This window comes from Drosophila simulans, chromosome 2R (assembly GCF_016746395.2).
Source record: "Drosophila simulans strain w501 chromosome 2R, Prin_Dsim_3.1, whole genome shotgun sequence".
Lineage (NCBI taxonomy): Eukaryota > Metazoa > Arthropoda > Insecta > Diptera > Drosophilidae > Drosophila > Drosophila simulans.
In genome coordinates this window covers 2,304,780-2,320,358 of record NC_052521.2, presented here as the reverse complement: position 1 = coordinate 2,320,358, position 15,579 = coordinate 2,304,780, and the positions used below count along the sequence as shown (strand labels likewise).

Genomic DNA, 15,579 nt, shown 5'->3' with positions numbered 1-15,579 from the left:
TGGACGCCGAACATAATACCGAGAGCCTTTCCCACCACACAACACAATTTTGTTCTCATCTGACCACATAATGTTGCGCCACTTCTCCACAGGACAGTCCTTGTGTAAGTTATTGCCCTACAATCGATTCTCTCACATCTTGTGTTCCTAAACACAAGTGTCCAAAATGTTGACCAGAGGTCTGCATAGTCTCCGCTGCGATCAACGCCAACGAACGGTTAAGCGCGACATCAACACTTCTCCGCTGCCGACGCCCGCTGCGACGCTGCCGACGACTTCACTTGATTGCTAGAGACCTAGGTAAACATTTTGTATGTTAGATTTAGTTTCAAATGATGAATTACAATAAACGGTCGCTTGCGATCTACAAAATAAAAACAAATTAACTGTAATTATTAACTGGCGCCCGAACAGGGACCAGCGAATAAACGCGAACGAAAAACAAAAATTCTAAGTCGTTGAGCAAAATCAAAATTTTGCTAAAAAAAAATTCGTTGGTTAAATTGTGCCGAAGAAACTCCCGTGAGTTATTAAAAAACAAAATTCACGGTCGGCTATAAAATAAAACTGTTTCAAAAAAAAACCAGATTTTCCGGAAGAGAAAAATACTCATCGGTAATAGCATTAGTAGCCCAGGCAAAAAAGGTTACATTCACCCAGCCAGGAGGAGTGACCGCAACAATTTTATGTTAATTAAACGCAAAACGAAGAACAGCAATTTCGCCGAAAAGAAGAAGGAAAAAGTAGAAGTAGAACGCCGTGAACTAACGGAACTACAGAGGAGTAACACGGATAACAGTTAACAGTGCAATCCAAAACGGTAAAACGACGAAGTGGCGACACACGTAAAGTAAAATCTGTAAAGTAAAAGCAAAAGTAAAGGCAAAAGTAAATAAGTAAATAAGGGCGGCTGCATGCAAATGAGCCGAGAATCCGAGCACATTGTTACAAAAATGTACAGAGAAAAAGCTCTGGATATTTTTATTAGAGGCCTTCGAGGAGATTTACCTCGCCTTTTGGCAATAAAAGAGCCAGCTGATCTCCCCTCAGCTTTACATTATTGCCTTAAACTTGAAAATCAAAATTTCAGGTCAAACCATGCGGCAAATAACAACAGTCGAGTTTCAGAGGAAACGAAAAACCCATACCGGCACCCGCAATTTTCAGCCGTCGAATGCCTTTGGCCATCGACAGCCTCCACCGGTCGCTCCACGAAATCCCATGAGGAGACCTTCACAATATTTATTCCAGCCAGGCAACATGTGTCTAACTTCAGTAATGCACCGTTCATCGCACCCCGACAAAACTATCAACAGCAATGGCAACAATATAATGCCCCACCAAGACCAAAACCAATGGACGTGGACAGCAGTGTACAGACGCGAAACGTTAATTATATGAATAGACCACACTCGGACATAAACAAGCGACAAAGGAACTACAACATCCAAGCGATGGACATGAGACCGCCAAGTATTGAAATAACTGGGTCCAGTTCAAGCATGACAGGCTATCAAAGGTCGATACAAGAATATGAAACCCAAAACGATATAAACGACACCCTAAATGAATACTGTGATGGCCAAATAGACAATTTGGACAGCGAACAACGAGACCACGAGTTGCATTTTTTAGAGTAGAAGACTCCTCACTACCATACTTCGAATGTAGAGTGGGGAGTGGAATATTTTAAGAGTGTTGATTGACACAGGCTCTAAAAAAATTACGTCCAGCCCAATTTGGTGTCGAACGCGATACCAAATAACAAGCCTTTCATAGCTGATACTCCAGGCGGTGATGTAAAAATATTGCATTACAAAAGAGCAAACCTTTTCGATTTCGAAATAAAATTTTTTTATTATCATCGCTGAGGACTTTTGACGCCATACTTGGCAAAGACACAATGGGAGCGCAAATTGATTTAAAGAACCTAACCATGACACTGGAAAACGGGAAAAGAGTCGTTCTCAAAGAAAAACAGTTCCAGGCTGTTAGCACAATTAGTCGGAGAATAAAACACTTAGAGGTATAACAGAGAAAGAAATTAAATAAAATAATTGATTCTTATCCAGGTCTCTTCGCAAACCCCAATCAGAAACTAACCTACACAACAAAGGTAAGGGCAGCAATCCGGACTATATCGGATACACCGGTGTACTAAAAATTCTATCAGTACCCAATGTCTCTTAAAGACGAGATACACAAACAAATATCAGAACTTTTACACGATGGAATTATTCGACCCTCAAGGTCACCATACAATTCAACAGTGTGAATTGTTCCAAAAAATCTCGGCTCCTCTGGCAAGAAAAAATACAGGGTGGTAATTGACTACCGGAAACTTAATATGGTAACGGTAGCGGATATATACCCTATCCCTGACATTAATGAAGTGTTGGCCCAATTGGGAGACAACAAGATTTTCTCAGTGCTCGATCTGAAAAGTGGGTTTCATCAGATGCTGATGGAATCTGATATTGAAAAGACCGCCTTCTCCATCAATAATGGAAAATTCGAGTTTACACGACTCCCATTCGGTCTGAAAAATGCATCGTCAATTTTCCAGCGCGCACTGGACGATATCCTTCACGAACATATCGGTAAGATATGTTTTATTTATATTGACGACATCATCATCTTTAGTAAAGGTGATGAAACACACTACCAGAACCCTGGCACCATTTTCAGAACTCTTCAGCAAGCCAACATGAAATGTCAGTTGGATAAATGCGAGTTCATGAAGAGAAAAGTGGAGTTCCTAGGCTTCATCGTGTCCGACAAGGGCATTGAAACCAGCCCAACCAAGGTACAGGCAATCTCAGACTTTCCAATTCCAAGATCACTCAAAGAACTGAGATCATTCTTGGGATTATCCGGATATTACAGGAGATTTATTCCTAACTACGCTAAGTTAGCAAAACCACTTAGTTCGCTTTTGAGAGGGGAGGATGGTCGAATTTCCAAGACATTATCGTCAAAAAGTCCGACTCCCTTAATAGCGAGGCAATAGAAGCCTTCAAGAAATTGAAGAGCAGCTTGGTTTCTCCAGACGTAATACTCCACTACCCGGACTTTAAAAAAGAATTTCACCTAACAACGGACGCTTCCAAGTTCGCAGTAGGCGCTGTTTTTTCACAAGAGAACAGACCCATCTTATTTTTATCGAGAACAATCTCGAAGGCGGAAGAAAATTATGCCACGAATGAGAAGGATATGTTAGCCATTATCTGGGCTCTAAAAAAGCTAAAAATTTACCTTTACGGTAAAGCAAAAGTGAAAATCTTTACTGACCATCAGCCTTTGACCCATTCTCTCAGTAGTTGGAATGGGAATGCGAGGATTAAAAGATGGAAAGCATACCTTGAGGAATATGACTACGAGATTTTCTATAAACCAGGCAGAGGAAATACTGTAGCCGACGCTCTGTCCAAAGGACCAGTCGAATAGATTATCACAGTAGCCTCAACAATGCACAGCTCCGACAGTTCGAGCCATGGGCTGATACGTAGCGTCGAAGCGCCGATAAATGCATTTAAAAATCAAATTTTCTTCAGGAAGTCCGAGTCAGAGAATTACTCATTTAGCACTTCATTCCCGACAATCCATAGGCATTTAATAGATCGTAAATTGTTCACACCTGATAGTCTCTAGTCAGATTTGAAGGAATATATAAGCCCATCCGTGATTAATGGAATTTTCACATCTGAGGATGTAATGGGAAAAATACAAATTCTCTACCCCATCCATTTTCAGGGTTTCAAGATTATATTCTGTCAAACTAAAGTCAAAGACCTTGTTAACGAAGCCGAACAAGAGGAAGAAATACTCGACACATAACAGAGCACACAAAAATGCTGTGGAAAATAAAGCTCAGTTGTCGGAAAGAGTATACTTTCCTGAAATGAGGAAAAAAGTTTCGGCTATCGTGAGTCAGTGTTTGGTGTGTAAGACTGCTAAATATGACAGACATCCCACGCATCCAGAAATAAAAGAAACTCCCTTTCCAGAATATCCCGGACAAGACAGTCGACAGAACGACATCTGGTGCTCACGGCGATTGATAAATTTTCCAAACTGGCCATGGGAAGAGTTATTAAATGCAAAGCTGTAGAAGACATTAGGAAAGCCTTAAGAGATATTATGGAGTGCCCAAATTAATAGTAATGGACAATGAAAAGTCCCTCAACTCAGCCTCTATCAAATTCATGTTGACAGACCAGCTGGGTATTGAGCTCTGTTCAAGTTACGGGGTTTGGACTGTCACCCGCTCTCCGCTCCCTCTTACGCTCTCCACTCCCTCTTACGCTCTCCCGCTCTTCACCACAGATTCTCCGAGGAGTCTCCGCTGCGCTTGGGAGAACCCAACGCATTAGAATAAGCTTTAGTGTAAAACAAACCACGATTAATAAAACATACGCCCGGTCGCGCCCGCGCTATTTCTACAAGTCTTCGAGTGTTTTTTCGAGTGTTCTATTTTCAGCAAACTAGGAATTTTCCAGGACCAGCAAACCTCAGCATCCTAACATTTTGGTCCTTCGAGCCGGATATCCTGGATTTTTCAAGTTTGTCCTTCAGCGACCAACTTATAAAATAAGTACGAAATCTCCATTCCTTTTAGTTGCCGGTCTGCAGCAAAAGGTTCGAACATTCAATTTTGTTCAATTTGCTGTCAGATTTATTGTCAGATCTAACGGATTTCTCCGACAAAAGGCAATTAAAGGTAATTACTTATCTATTTTCACGGGCGCCGCCATATTACCCACCGTTCTTAAATTCTAAGTCCCATTTTCCGAATATATTTAAATATTCATCCAGTCCGAACAGTGCAAAATTCCAAATGTGGAAAAGTGAAATTAATTTGTGCCCAAGTTAAGTGAAAATTTCTAAAGTCCAAAGCTCTGCCAAAAGTGGCAAACATTCCGTTCTCGTTTCACTGTGTCCAACGCAAGCCAAATTCTTTTCAACAGATTTTTTATGCTTTAAATCCGCAGTCCGCTTAATACAATTTGCTTTGCCATACATACAAACAACAAACAAACAACACTACCCGCTGGCCATTCCAAGGAAAATATTAATTAAATATTTTCCCGCCATTTACCCATATACATTGCATGCATTACATCTCCATATACATACATATACATATACATCTCCATATACATATATATACATATACATCTCCATATACATTACATATAGTACCGACATACATTGCGCAGATTACCTGCATTCCCCTTAACCCAAGTTTACCAAAGTTTAAATTGCCTGTGTCCCAAGTGCCGAAGCGGAAAAGGCGTATAACCAAAGTCTACCAAAGTTTAGATTGTTTCCCGTCGGCAAATCCAAACCACCAATAAAATTTATTCCAAGTGCCGACGCGGAAAAGGCGTTTTATTTTCCATCAATATTTTTCGGTAAATTTCCAAATTAATTTCCGAACAATAAATAAATTTTAAATTAAATTAAACATTTTCAATATTTATTAAATTATTTAAAAATTTTTTTTTTTGAAAACTTTCAAAAAAAAAAACAAAAAGGTATCCATAAATAAATAATACGATCGCCATATACAAGTCGTTCACCCGACAAATATTTCCTTTTCGTATTGCTTGGATATTAGTTTGTGGTTCTTTTAGAAGTATTTACAACGCGGAGAAAAGACTTCAATTCCAGTCATTCCATTTTCTCCGTTTCCAGTTGTAAATAAAAGAATAAAATTTTCTTCGTTCTAATAAACATTTTATATCACCGTGTTCCATATTCCAAGGGTTCCAACCGTAAATAAGGTGGACCCAATTACCATAAATCACAGGTCATTTTTTACAATTCGCTGTTTACTCCGAGTCACCTGTCCGATTAGTCTAAACTACGGCCTTTCCTCTTTGTAAGTTTTACACCACTTAAATTATTAAGTGCAGCCTGAGGAATCTGTCTACTTTTTCAAAAGTGTGACAGGGCTCCAAAACCGCTTCCCTTCCATTTCGTATTTCTTCGATTATGCCCATCGGGGACGATAAGGAGAAATTGTCCGCTGACAAACGAAGGTCTATTTTTTCACCACAAGGGCCCAAGAGTCCAAGAATCCCAAGCATTTCGGTGAAAACGCCTGCGCAGATTTCCGACGACTGTGCTACCCCATCCAAAGCCACAGTACAGCGCTCAGCTAAAAATATGGCTGCTTCAGATCTAGCGCTAGCCAAATTCATTTCGGTTTCTGGCCGCTTAAGCGAATTTGAGGCTCAGATCAACACTCCGGAATTCGCAGCTCCAACCGTCACGATGCTTGGCGTCCGTCGCGACCAAGTCCGAACCCTATGGGACAAGGTTGAGAAGGAATACGATCTCTGCTCAGAGTGCCTTGTGTCAGCAGGCGAAGCGGCAGCAAGCAACATGCCTATTCTCAGGGCTAAATACAGTTATTGCTATTCAGTCTATGAAAGGTGTGTTGCCCAACTCGTTGATAAAATCGAGCAGGGCACCTTTCAGTCCATCCCAACCGCGAACGCTGCGCCCCAGGCCTACATTTCCTCTGGCTGTCGGTTGCCTCCATGCGATACATAAGTTTTCGCAGGCGACTATCTTCGCTGGCCGACTTTCCGGGATCTTTTCACAGCCATTTATATCAATAATCCACGGCTGACTCCGGTTGAAAAGTTATTCCATTTAAATGCCAAAACAAGTGGCGACGCGCATGCCATAGTTTCGATTTCGCCTCTCACCAACGAGGGTTTCCGCTCTGCGTGGGAAAACCTAATAGAGCGTTTCGAAAATAAACGATTGTTGGTAAACTGTCAATTGAAAATACTGTTTAATGTGCAGTCGATACCACAGGAATCTGGGGCGGCCTTGAAGGTACTGCAAAGTACTGTTCAAGGTTGCTTGACTGCCTTACAACTGTCAGGCATCAACACTGAGAACTGGGACTGCCTGCTGGTATATCTGTGCTCATCCAAGCTCCCGAAGATAACTCTCTCCTTATGGGAGCAGTCGCTACATAAGAAAGCCGACATCCCGACATGGGGAGAGCTGAACACCTTCCTCACAGAACGTCATCGAACCCTAGAGGCAATCGATGATGTGAGACCGTCCGTACCGAGTCAGTCGCATTCCAAAGCGATAAACTCAAGTGGGCCCTCTAGAAAATTAAATTCCTACAAGACGAAAGTGGCTCCAAAATTGAAAAGTTGCGACTTGTGCAACAAGGAGAACCATCCTGTCCGTGTATGTCCGCGATTTCTCCAAATGTCGGTTGACGACCGGTCAGCCTACATTAAACGGAAGCAGTTATGCTTAAACTGCTTCGCAACGGGACATCAGCTTCGTGAGTGCAAAAGCACTCACAATTGTTTTACTTGCCGTGGCCGGCATCACACGTTGTTGCACCGAAACAACCTCTGTACCAGCAATTCAAGCCCTTCAAATCCTGCAAGGCCAATTTCCGCTAATCAGGCCAATTTCGTTCCAAATGAGCAAGCCGGTGTTCAAAATTATTTCGCCACGGGCTCAAGAGCTATCCTTCTTGGCACTGCCATAATCAATAACTCCCATCTTGGCACTAACTTTAAGGCACGCGCCCTGATCGACTCCGGATCAGAAGCGGCATTCATAACCGAGCGACTCTTCAATCTAATTAGATTGTCATTCCAGGTGGTTCAAGCCCAAGTCTTGGGCTTAAACCAAACAGTAGCTGCTCAGTCCAAGAAGCTCTGCAGTTTCACCATCCGATCTCCGACTAGGCCCGCGTTGCAGTTGGAGACGACGGCCTATGTCCTCCTTCAACTAGCAGGAAATCTGCCTTCCTACCCAATTCCGCAAAATTTCCTTCGGGATCTTCCCGATTTTCCACTGGCGGATCCAAAATTCTATGAGAGCGCACAAATAGATGTACTTATCAGAGCCGACATCCTGCCTTCGGTGCTTCTGAGTGGAGCAAAAACCAACATCTGTGGCTCTCTCTTGGGGCAAGAGACCATTTTCGGCTGGGTACTAACTGGGCCAGTGTCAGCCTCAGCCCAAAGCAGAATTTCCTCTTTTTCGACACAGATCTCCCACGCGTACGATAATTCACTGGACAAACTCCTCACAAAATTTTGGGAGGTGGAGGATATACCAACAAAGTTGGTAAAAGAATCCGATTCCATGTGCGAGAAGAATTTCCTTCAAACGACCACGAGAAACGAGTGCGGCGAATATGTCGTTACTCTGCCTTTTCGCGACCCAGAACATATCGGTTCCGGGCTAGGGCATTCTAGGTCTTTCGCGTTGGCTCAGTTCTTAAGAAATGAGCAGCGCCTAAAAAGAGATGAGGCCTTGAAAGCGAGATACGATTCGGTGATCCAGGAATATCTCGACTTAAAGCACATGCGACAAGTTCTTCCTACGCATGATTGCAACGCCTATTATATGCCACATCACGCCGTCTTAAAACCGGAGAGCGTAACTACTAAACTCCGTGTAGTATTCAATGCCTCCAGCCCAACATCGAATGGTACCAGTTTAAATGATATCCTTCATGCTGGCCCTGTCTTACAGTCCGACTTGACCATTCAAATTCTGAAGTGGCGCTATTTCCGATACGTGTTCAACGCCGATATCGAGAAAATGTATCGGCAGATCTGGGTAGATCCGAGACACACTCCATTCCAGCGAATACTTTTCCGTAACAATAGAGGGGAAATCAGAGATTTCGAACTGAAAACAGTAACCTTTGGAGTCAATTGCGCGCCTTTCCTGGCGATCCGAGTACTGCAGCAGCTAGCAGCTGACGTAGAACTCAGCCATCCAAAAGCTAGCAATGTCATTCGAAATTTCATGTATGTGGATGATGTTCTAGCCGGAGCGGACTCCACGGAAGAAGCTCAGCTCATGGTGCAAGTGCTCCGAGACGCTCTGAATTCTGCCGGATTTCAACCAACCAAAAGGAAGTTTTAGCGGCCATTCAGAGCAACCATCTTTTAAATACTGATTTTCTCGAGATCGATGCAGAAAGTACTGCCGAAACCCTCGGTATTCGCTGGAAAGCAACCTCCGACGAATTCTTCTTCGTCCCGCCAGACTTGGCTATCGAAACGTCCTTTACAAAACGCCAAGTCCTGTCCCAAATTGCCAAATTGTTCGACCCTGCCGGCTGGTTAGCGCCGTTTATCGTTCGAGCCAAAATTTTCATGCAGGAGATTTGGCTGCAGGAACTTGGGTGGGACGAAAACATTCCAAATGAGCTTTATCAGCGATGGCTTTATTTTCTTCAAAGTTATTCAGTGTTAGAGCAGATACGCATTCCACGCTGGCTATCGTTTCGTCCAGATTCGAGCATCATGGCTTTTGCGATGCGTCGCAAAAGGCTTACGGGGCGGCCATATATGTCCGCGTAGAAGTGGGCAGCACCATTATGGTGCAACTCCTAACCGAGAAAACTCGGGTAGCACCAGTCAAAACGGTTTCGCTCCCAAGACTGGAGCTGTGCGGAGCGTTATTGCTTTCCGAAATGGCTGCAGCCATCATTCCGCAGATGCCTACGATTAACTCCGAACTTTACTGTTGGACGGACTCCACGATAGTGCTTGCATGGTTAAGCAAGCCAGCGTGCCAGTGGACCACATTTGAAGCCAATAGGGTGACGAAGATCGCCCAGGCCACAAAAACAGAGAATTGGTCTCATGTTCAATCTGAGCATAATCCAGCAGACCTGGCAAGTAGAGGAGTTTCCCTCAAAGATCTAGCCGATAGCCAGTTATGGTGGCACGGACCGACTTGGTTGCAAAATTCACGCAACCAATGGCCAACTCAGGTCAACGCTCCGGTGACCGACCTGGAGAAGCGTGCTCTAAAAGTCCATCTCGCAAAAGCTCCTTCTGAAGAGTTGTTGGCACGTTTCTCCAAGCTAGAGAAAGCTCTACGAGTCCTTGCTTATGTTTATCGCTTCATTCAGCGGTGCAGGAAGCAGACATCTCCATCTGATGTGCATCTACTGGCCACTGAAATCGCCGCCGCCGAGCGGTTCCTAATTTCGAACACTCAGCGCATAGAATTCCCTGTGGAATATCGCTACCTAAGTGAAAAGCGTCCAGTGCCAAGTTCAAGGGCCATCCTAAGCATGAACCCGTTTCTAGATCCGCAAAGACTGATCAGGGCATGCGGCCGTGTGGCGGCTTCCGAAAGCCTTCAATACAATGAACGCCATCCATTGATTCTTCCGTATAACTGCCTGCTTTCTCGCCTCCTTGCGAATTTCACGCATCGCATAACTCTCCATGGTGATAACCAGTTAATGGTGCGCCTCATCCGGTCGAAATACTGGATTCCGAGAATTAAGAACCTGATGAACGCAGTGGTAAATTCGTGCAAAGTATGTGTCAAGTCCAGTCAGACAATGGCAAAACCTTTGTTGGTGCTGCCACCCTGCTTTCCCGCGATTTCCTTCAAGCCGTAAGGTGACGAATGCCTATAATCATCAAGAGATGCAATTGCAATTTATTCCTCCTGGGGCACCCCATATGGGAGGCCTTTAGAAAGCAGGCGTAAAAAGTTTTAAGACGCTATTTTACAAATGCACTGCCACACGAAAATACACGTTCGAAGAGCTCTCCACGCTCTTGGCAAAAATAGAAGCGTGCCTTAACTCCAGGCCGCTCTCTCCTATGTCTGAGGATCCGACAGATTTGCTGGCTCTGACGCCAGGTCATTTCCTTGTCGGGGGACCCCTTATATCCACGGTGGAACCCGAAGTAAAGGGGGAAACGAAATCCATTCTTAATCGGTGGCAGCATTTGAAAGCTCTCCATCAGCAGTTCCGTGTGCGATGGAAAGAAGAGTACCTCAAAGATTTCCACAAGCGCTCTAAATGGCAGGCCCCGTCCAAAAATCTCCGCATGGTCGTCATCAAGGACGACAACTTACCCTCTAGTGAGTGGCGGCTCGGCAGAATTGAGTCTGTTTTCCCAGGAGCCGACGGCAACGTCCGTGTAGTAAATATCCGTACTGCACGTGGAGTTGTTAAACGTCCAGTGGCAAAAGTGGTGCTTTTGCAGACGGAGTCTTCCGAATCTCCACAATAATAGGCGCTCCTCTCGTCCTTGGTTGTAGTTCACTAACACTAATCATCCATTATTTTTCATTTCGTTTCGATCTTCTTTCGACATTCAACTACGAGCAGCATGGCCCCTCGTCAACAAAACGCAGTGCTCGTGCCTTGGAGAGCAGACGTACCCGAGGTATACAATCCTACCGATGCCGAGTCTGCCGCGGTATTCATCCTCTTCGGAAGTGCGCGAGGTTCCTAAAACTCAGCGCTGAAAAACGTTTGCGAGCAGTCCTCATTAACAAATACTGCGCCATTTGCCTCGCTCACGAGCATTCCACGGGAGACTGCCGAAGCGGTGATCGTTGCAAGAAGTGCGACCGATCCCACCACACGCTGCTCCACATGCACGAGCAGGTTAGCTCGTTGTCGCGGTCGCGAGCGAGTTACCACTTTCAGTGTTCCCCTGCAGACTTCCCGTACTACGCCTATGCCATCAACCGGGACTCTGAGCAGCACCAACACACACAACTTACAGAAGTATGCGAGACAGGGACAGAGAGTTACCACTTTCAGTGTTCCCCTGCAGACTTCCCGTACTACGCCTATGCCATCAACCGGGACTCTGAGCAGCACCAACACACACAACTTACAGAAGTATGCGAGACAGGGACAGAGCGATCTACTTGCGGAACTATGTAGCAAAACACACACATATATATATAAGAGCTGCCTGTGAGCAGCACAATTATCACTATTAAAAAACATTCGTTTTGTTCACTTCAACCAACGAAGACGTGTTTAATTGGAACAGTTTAAACATTCCATAACCAGTGCTACTATGAAGCATAGTTGCCCTAACCCACGACTGGTAACTGGCGCAGTCGGACTCGTCATTGGACTAGAAGAAGAGCCGAGGACGAAGACCCCACTCAATGCAGATTGGAATAATATTATTAGCAAAATGTATACAAGTTAAGTGCATCGCATAAGAACCAACTAGGTTCCCGAGTGAAACAGGCGCCTATTCCCACTCGCAACGATCAACAAAGGGCCACCTAGGCTCACGGATGAAACAGGCGCCTATGCCCATCCGCAACGAAATGTTCAATCAGCAAGTGTATTCGTTAGCCGTGTTCTATTTGTTCACACGCTATCCTCTATATGGCAGTGTGAGGTGCCGAATTCATATCGGTCGAATAGTTCGCTTACATTACAGTAGCTGATGTGAACATACATACAAAACGTACAAAAAAAAATACATATATACAAACACACATATAATACATACATACACATACATATATGTAAGCATGTAAGTTATCAAATGGCGTGGGAGTAGCCGGCTGGCTTTTGACGGTCGTCCAGTGCAGGGCCGGTTGGCCGTCCTGTTTCTGTGATGAAATAGGAAGATTATGTTGGAAGGAGACTGTCCTTCAATACCGCTGGCCTAGAGACTCAGCCGGTATATTTTATAATAAAAGGTTTAACGGCTAAGTGCCGGAGTTTCGTTTTATGAGCTTGTGCTCTTTATTATTTGAATATAAAATCAGAACTGGACTTAAGAACTAACAAAAGCTCATGCATGACCGGATGCCCGTGGCAGACCGCTGACCATGCACATTTTGCAGAAGTCATACGATCGCTGCTAGCCAATGGGAGAAAGCCACGGCCCATAAGGGCGCGATATGTTGGCTCAGCTCTCGGCCCAATTAGGGTGGACCATACATGAGTGGAGTAATAGTTATAATATTAAATGCTTAATATTAATAAATCATGGGTAATAAAATGATTAATATTCATAGGAGGAATAGAATAGGCCTGCTGATGCTAACCTGGGAGTTCGTTGTTAACTACTCCCCCCTTAAATTAGACGCCGTCCTCGGTGACAGCCAATTCGTCAATGGATTTTTGCAACTGGGATGTCTCCCGCTTGCGCCTGCAGTGTTGTTGCAGCAGGACTAAGCCGCATAACGTGAAGCTAACGGTGACTCCCACGACGAACCAGATTTTTGGTGCACCTCCCGCGGACACGTCCTCTCTGAGCTCCTGCATCAGCCGCAGGTTGTGCTCGTTCATCCGCTGTAATAGCGGCAGACTCAGTATTTGATCATGGCCGGTGATGTTGATCAATGGGGAGGCCGCGATTCCAGGGCTCTTATCGACAGCGTAATTGAGGTTCAAATACACTGAGCCATTGATGACTGCCTTTCGTTCGAAGGTAATAAGGTGAGTCCCTATTACGGTTGTTGTAGGCCCGTCATCGATAGCAATCCTCGTAAATTTATCATTGACGATTATTACTCCATCGTCCACGATTGTAAGGGGATCTAGATTGCTGGGCTGCGTCCGGCATGTAGCCACACCGCCAGCATGTAACTGTCTGGCGCAGGTGTCGTGAACCGCCTTTTTGCAGAACGTGGCCAAGTTGGTAGACGCGCAATCTGAAACTGCTAGGACTCCGTCATCACATTCCGCCAAGACGTTTTCTTCAATTTGTAACATGGTATGGTAGTGAGCAACAGGAAAGAGCAGGACTTTTTTACAAACAAACTTAACTTTAGGATATTGAACAATTACATGGATAAAAATATTAGATTGAAAAATCTTAATCTTAGATACATCCATAAGACTAACTATGGGGACCTCTGTGAGCTGTTCGTCGAAGATAGATTTAAGGTCATTGTGATTAAAAATAACTGGATTTATCATATTGTTTTTTGCGAGTGTGATCGTGAGCATGCAATTTTGTATTTCTGAAATTAGTATTCTATTTCTGGCTAAGAGGGTCTCGAAAAGGTGGCCGGCGTCAACCAACCCGTCCCTTTTCTCTTTGAGGATTCTGTTTACTGTGTCTGTGAGTTGGTTAATATGGTTTTGCGTTTCTCTGTTTATTACTACCTGCCTATTGTTTGCCTCTATTAGGGCTGCTTTGTTAGTTTTGATTCTAAAGAGGTCCTCCGCGTCGGGCGTGCCCGCCACGACCTTGAGTGCCGAGCCCAGGAAATCCAGGCTCCTGGCCATTCTACGGTGCACGGTAATTTCATCCAGCATATTCTGTGCATGGTTGATGTCGACTTTCAGAAGTTTTCTCATTTGGGACTGTGGGAACAGTTCAAGCATTCTGACTGTAGAGTCAATTATGCTAGAAAACTCAGACAGATTTGTCGAGTGCCTAATCAGGCCATACTGTTCCCATACTAATACATTCCCGTCTAACACTGGGATGTATTTTGCATGCGAGAAGTCGGTGACTCGCGCGCTTGCGGTGGTTAGAAGTATGATGGATATTACGGCAAGCCTGTGGAAATTATAGCAAATGGTGAGTGTTTAATATAAGGGTGAATGTGGCAGCTGAAATGCCTATTTGATATTGTCCTTATGGACCACCCTCCCCCTAATGAGAACAGATGTTCCCAGATCTGCTTCCACACACTCTTCTGAATAAAGCGGAGTCAATTTGTTACCTAACCTTTTGTTGTTACGTAGGTGTACTTTTTCACCAACTTCAAAGATTCGGTTTTGTCTAGAAGGGTTAATTCTGTCCAGGTTAGCTTGTTGTGCCTTGTTAATTCTATCTTTGATTGCCAACATGATCTCGTCATTGCCAGCGTGGATGACCTCCACTGGTCTAAACTTTGTGACCGAATGTAGCAACCTGTTGTATTCTATCGTAGCCCGTGAGATCAATTCCACAGTATCCTCTATTTTTTTATCAATTTTGAGGCATCTGGCGATTTCTGCCAGTGTACTGTGAAACCTTTCAATTTGGCCATTGGAGCTACTGTGTAGCGGTGGCGCATTGACAACATCGATGCTGTATTGGTTTTTAAGCAACGACGTGATTGTCTCAGAGTTGAAAGAGGCTTCGTTGTCGCAGTATATGGTTTTGATATTTGGGTAGAAGTTTACCAATTGGAGAATAGGGGCTCGTACATCGATGATTGCCCTAGAGACTAAGGGTTGTACGATGGCGAATTTGGACAATTTGTCAATACAGGTTAAGAAGATTTTTCTGTCAGTGGAAAATATGTCGATATGCAACATTTCTCCAACGTATGAAGGTATAGGGGTATTTCCTAATTCCTGTTTCTTAGGATGGCGGTCGTATTTGGCTTTATTGCAGACTTTGCAATTTGCGACCACTTCGCTAGCTAGTTTAGACATATTCGGGAAGTAATAATCCCGGAGGATTTGTTTAGCGTTCCCTTGTGCAGCCCGATGAGCGCGATTGTGCTCGGTGTTAGTGATTTCAAGCTGTTCATTGACGTTGGTAATATCACTGACGAAGGTTTTACAATGCCAAAACTTTGTCGCAGGAAACTCCTGCCTCAAGGCGTGTGAATACGCGCCAGGGTAGGGAAATCACAGTGAATCGCGTTCACGACATTGGCGTTGACAATTTCTTTAACGGATTCTACAAGCGAGTTGTTGTCATTAAAGTTAATGATATGGCGAGTTCTATTTCCGAAGATTATGAAGTCTCGCCGAAGCGGTTGGTTTGCTTCTTCCAAAATGATTTGGTTTCTGAAGCAGTTCAGAGGTTTGTCTGTGGTTTCTAT

The 15,579-nt window shown here is 44.3% G+C and overlaps 3 protein-coding genes and 1 pseudogene across 3 annotated transcripts in view; all 4 read left to right on the top strand.

Annotated features, from left to right (window-relative positions):
• The window catches only part of LOC120284377, a 76,129-nt gene that overhangs the window by 11,353 nt on the left and 49,197 nt on the right, over positions 1 to 15,579 (top strand). The window lies entirely within an intron of this gene.
• On the top strand, positions 5,998 to 6,561 carry LOC123327070. The gene has a single exon (XM_044922440.1). The coding sequence runs from the start codon at positions 5,998 to 6,000 to the stop codon at positions 6,559 to 6,561; it is 564 nt and encodes a 187-aa protein (XP_044778375.1).
• LOC123327069 lies at positions 7,243 to 7,866 on the top strand (the record flags this gene model as incomplete). The annotated part of the gene is made up of 1 exon (XM_044922439.1): positions 7,243 to 7,866. A coding segment is annotated over exon 1 (624 nt), but the record flags the coding sequence as incomplete, so codon positions are not given.
• Positions 8,725 to 11,807, top strand: LOC120284376 (annotated as a pseudogene).

Excerpts from the sequence above, each read along its gene's own strand:
- LOC123327070 (XM_044922440.1), top strand. The coding sequence starts at position 5,998 with ATGCCCATCGGGGACGATAAGGAGAAATTGTCCGCTGACAAACGAAGG.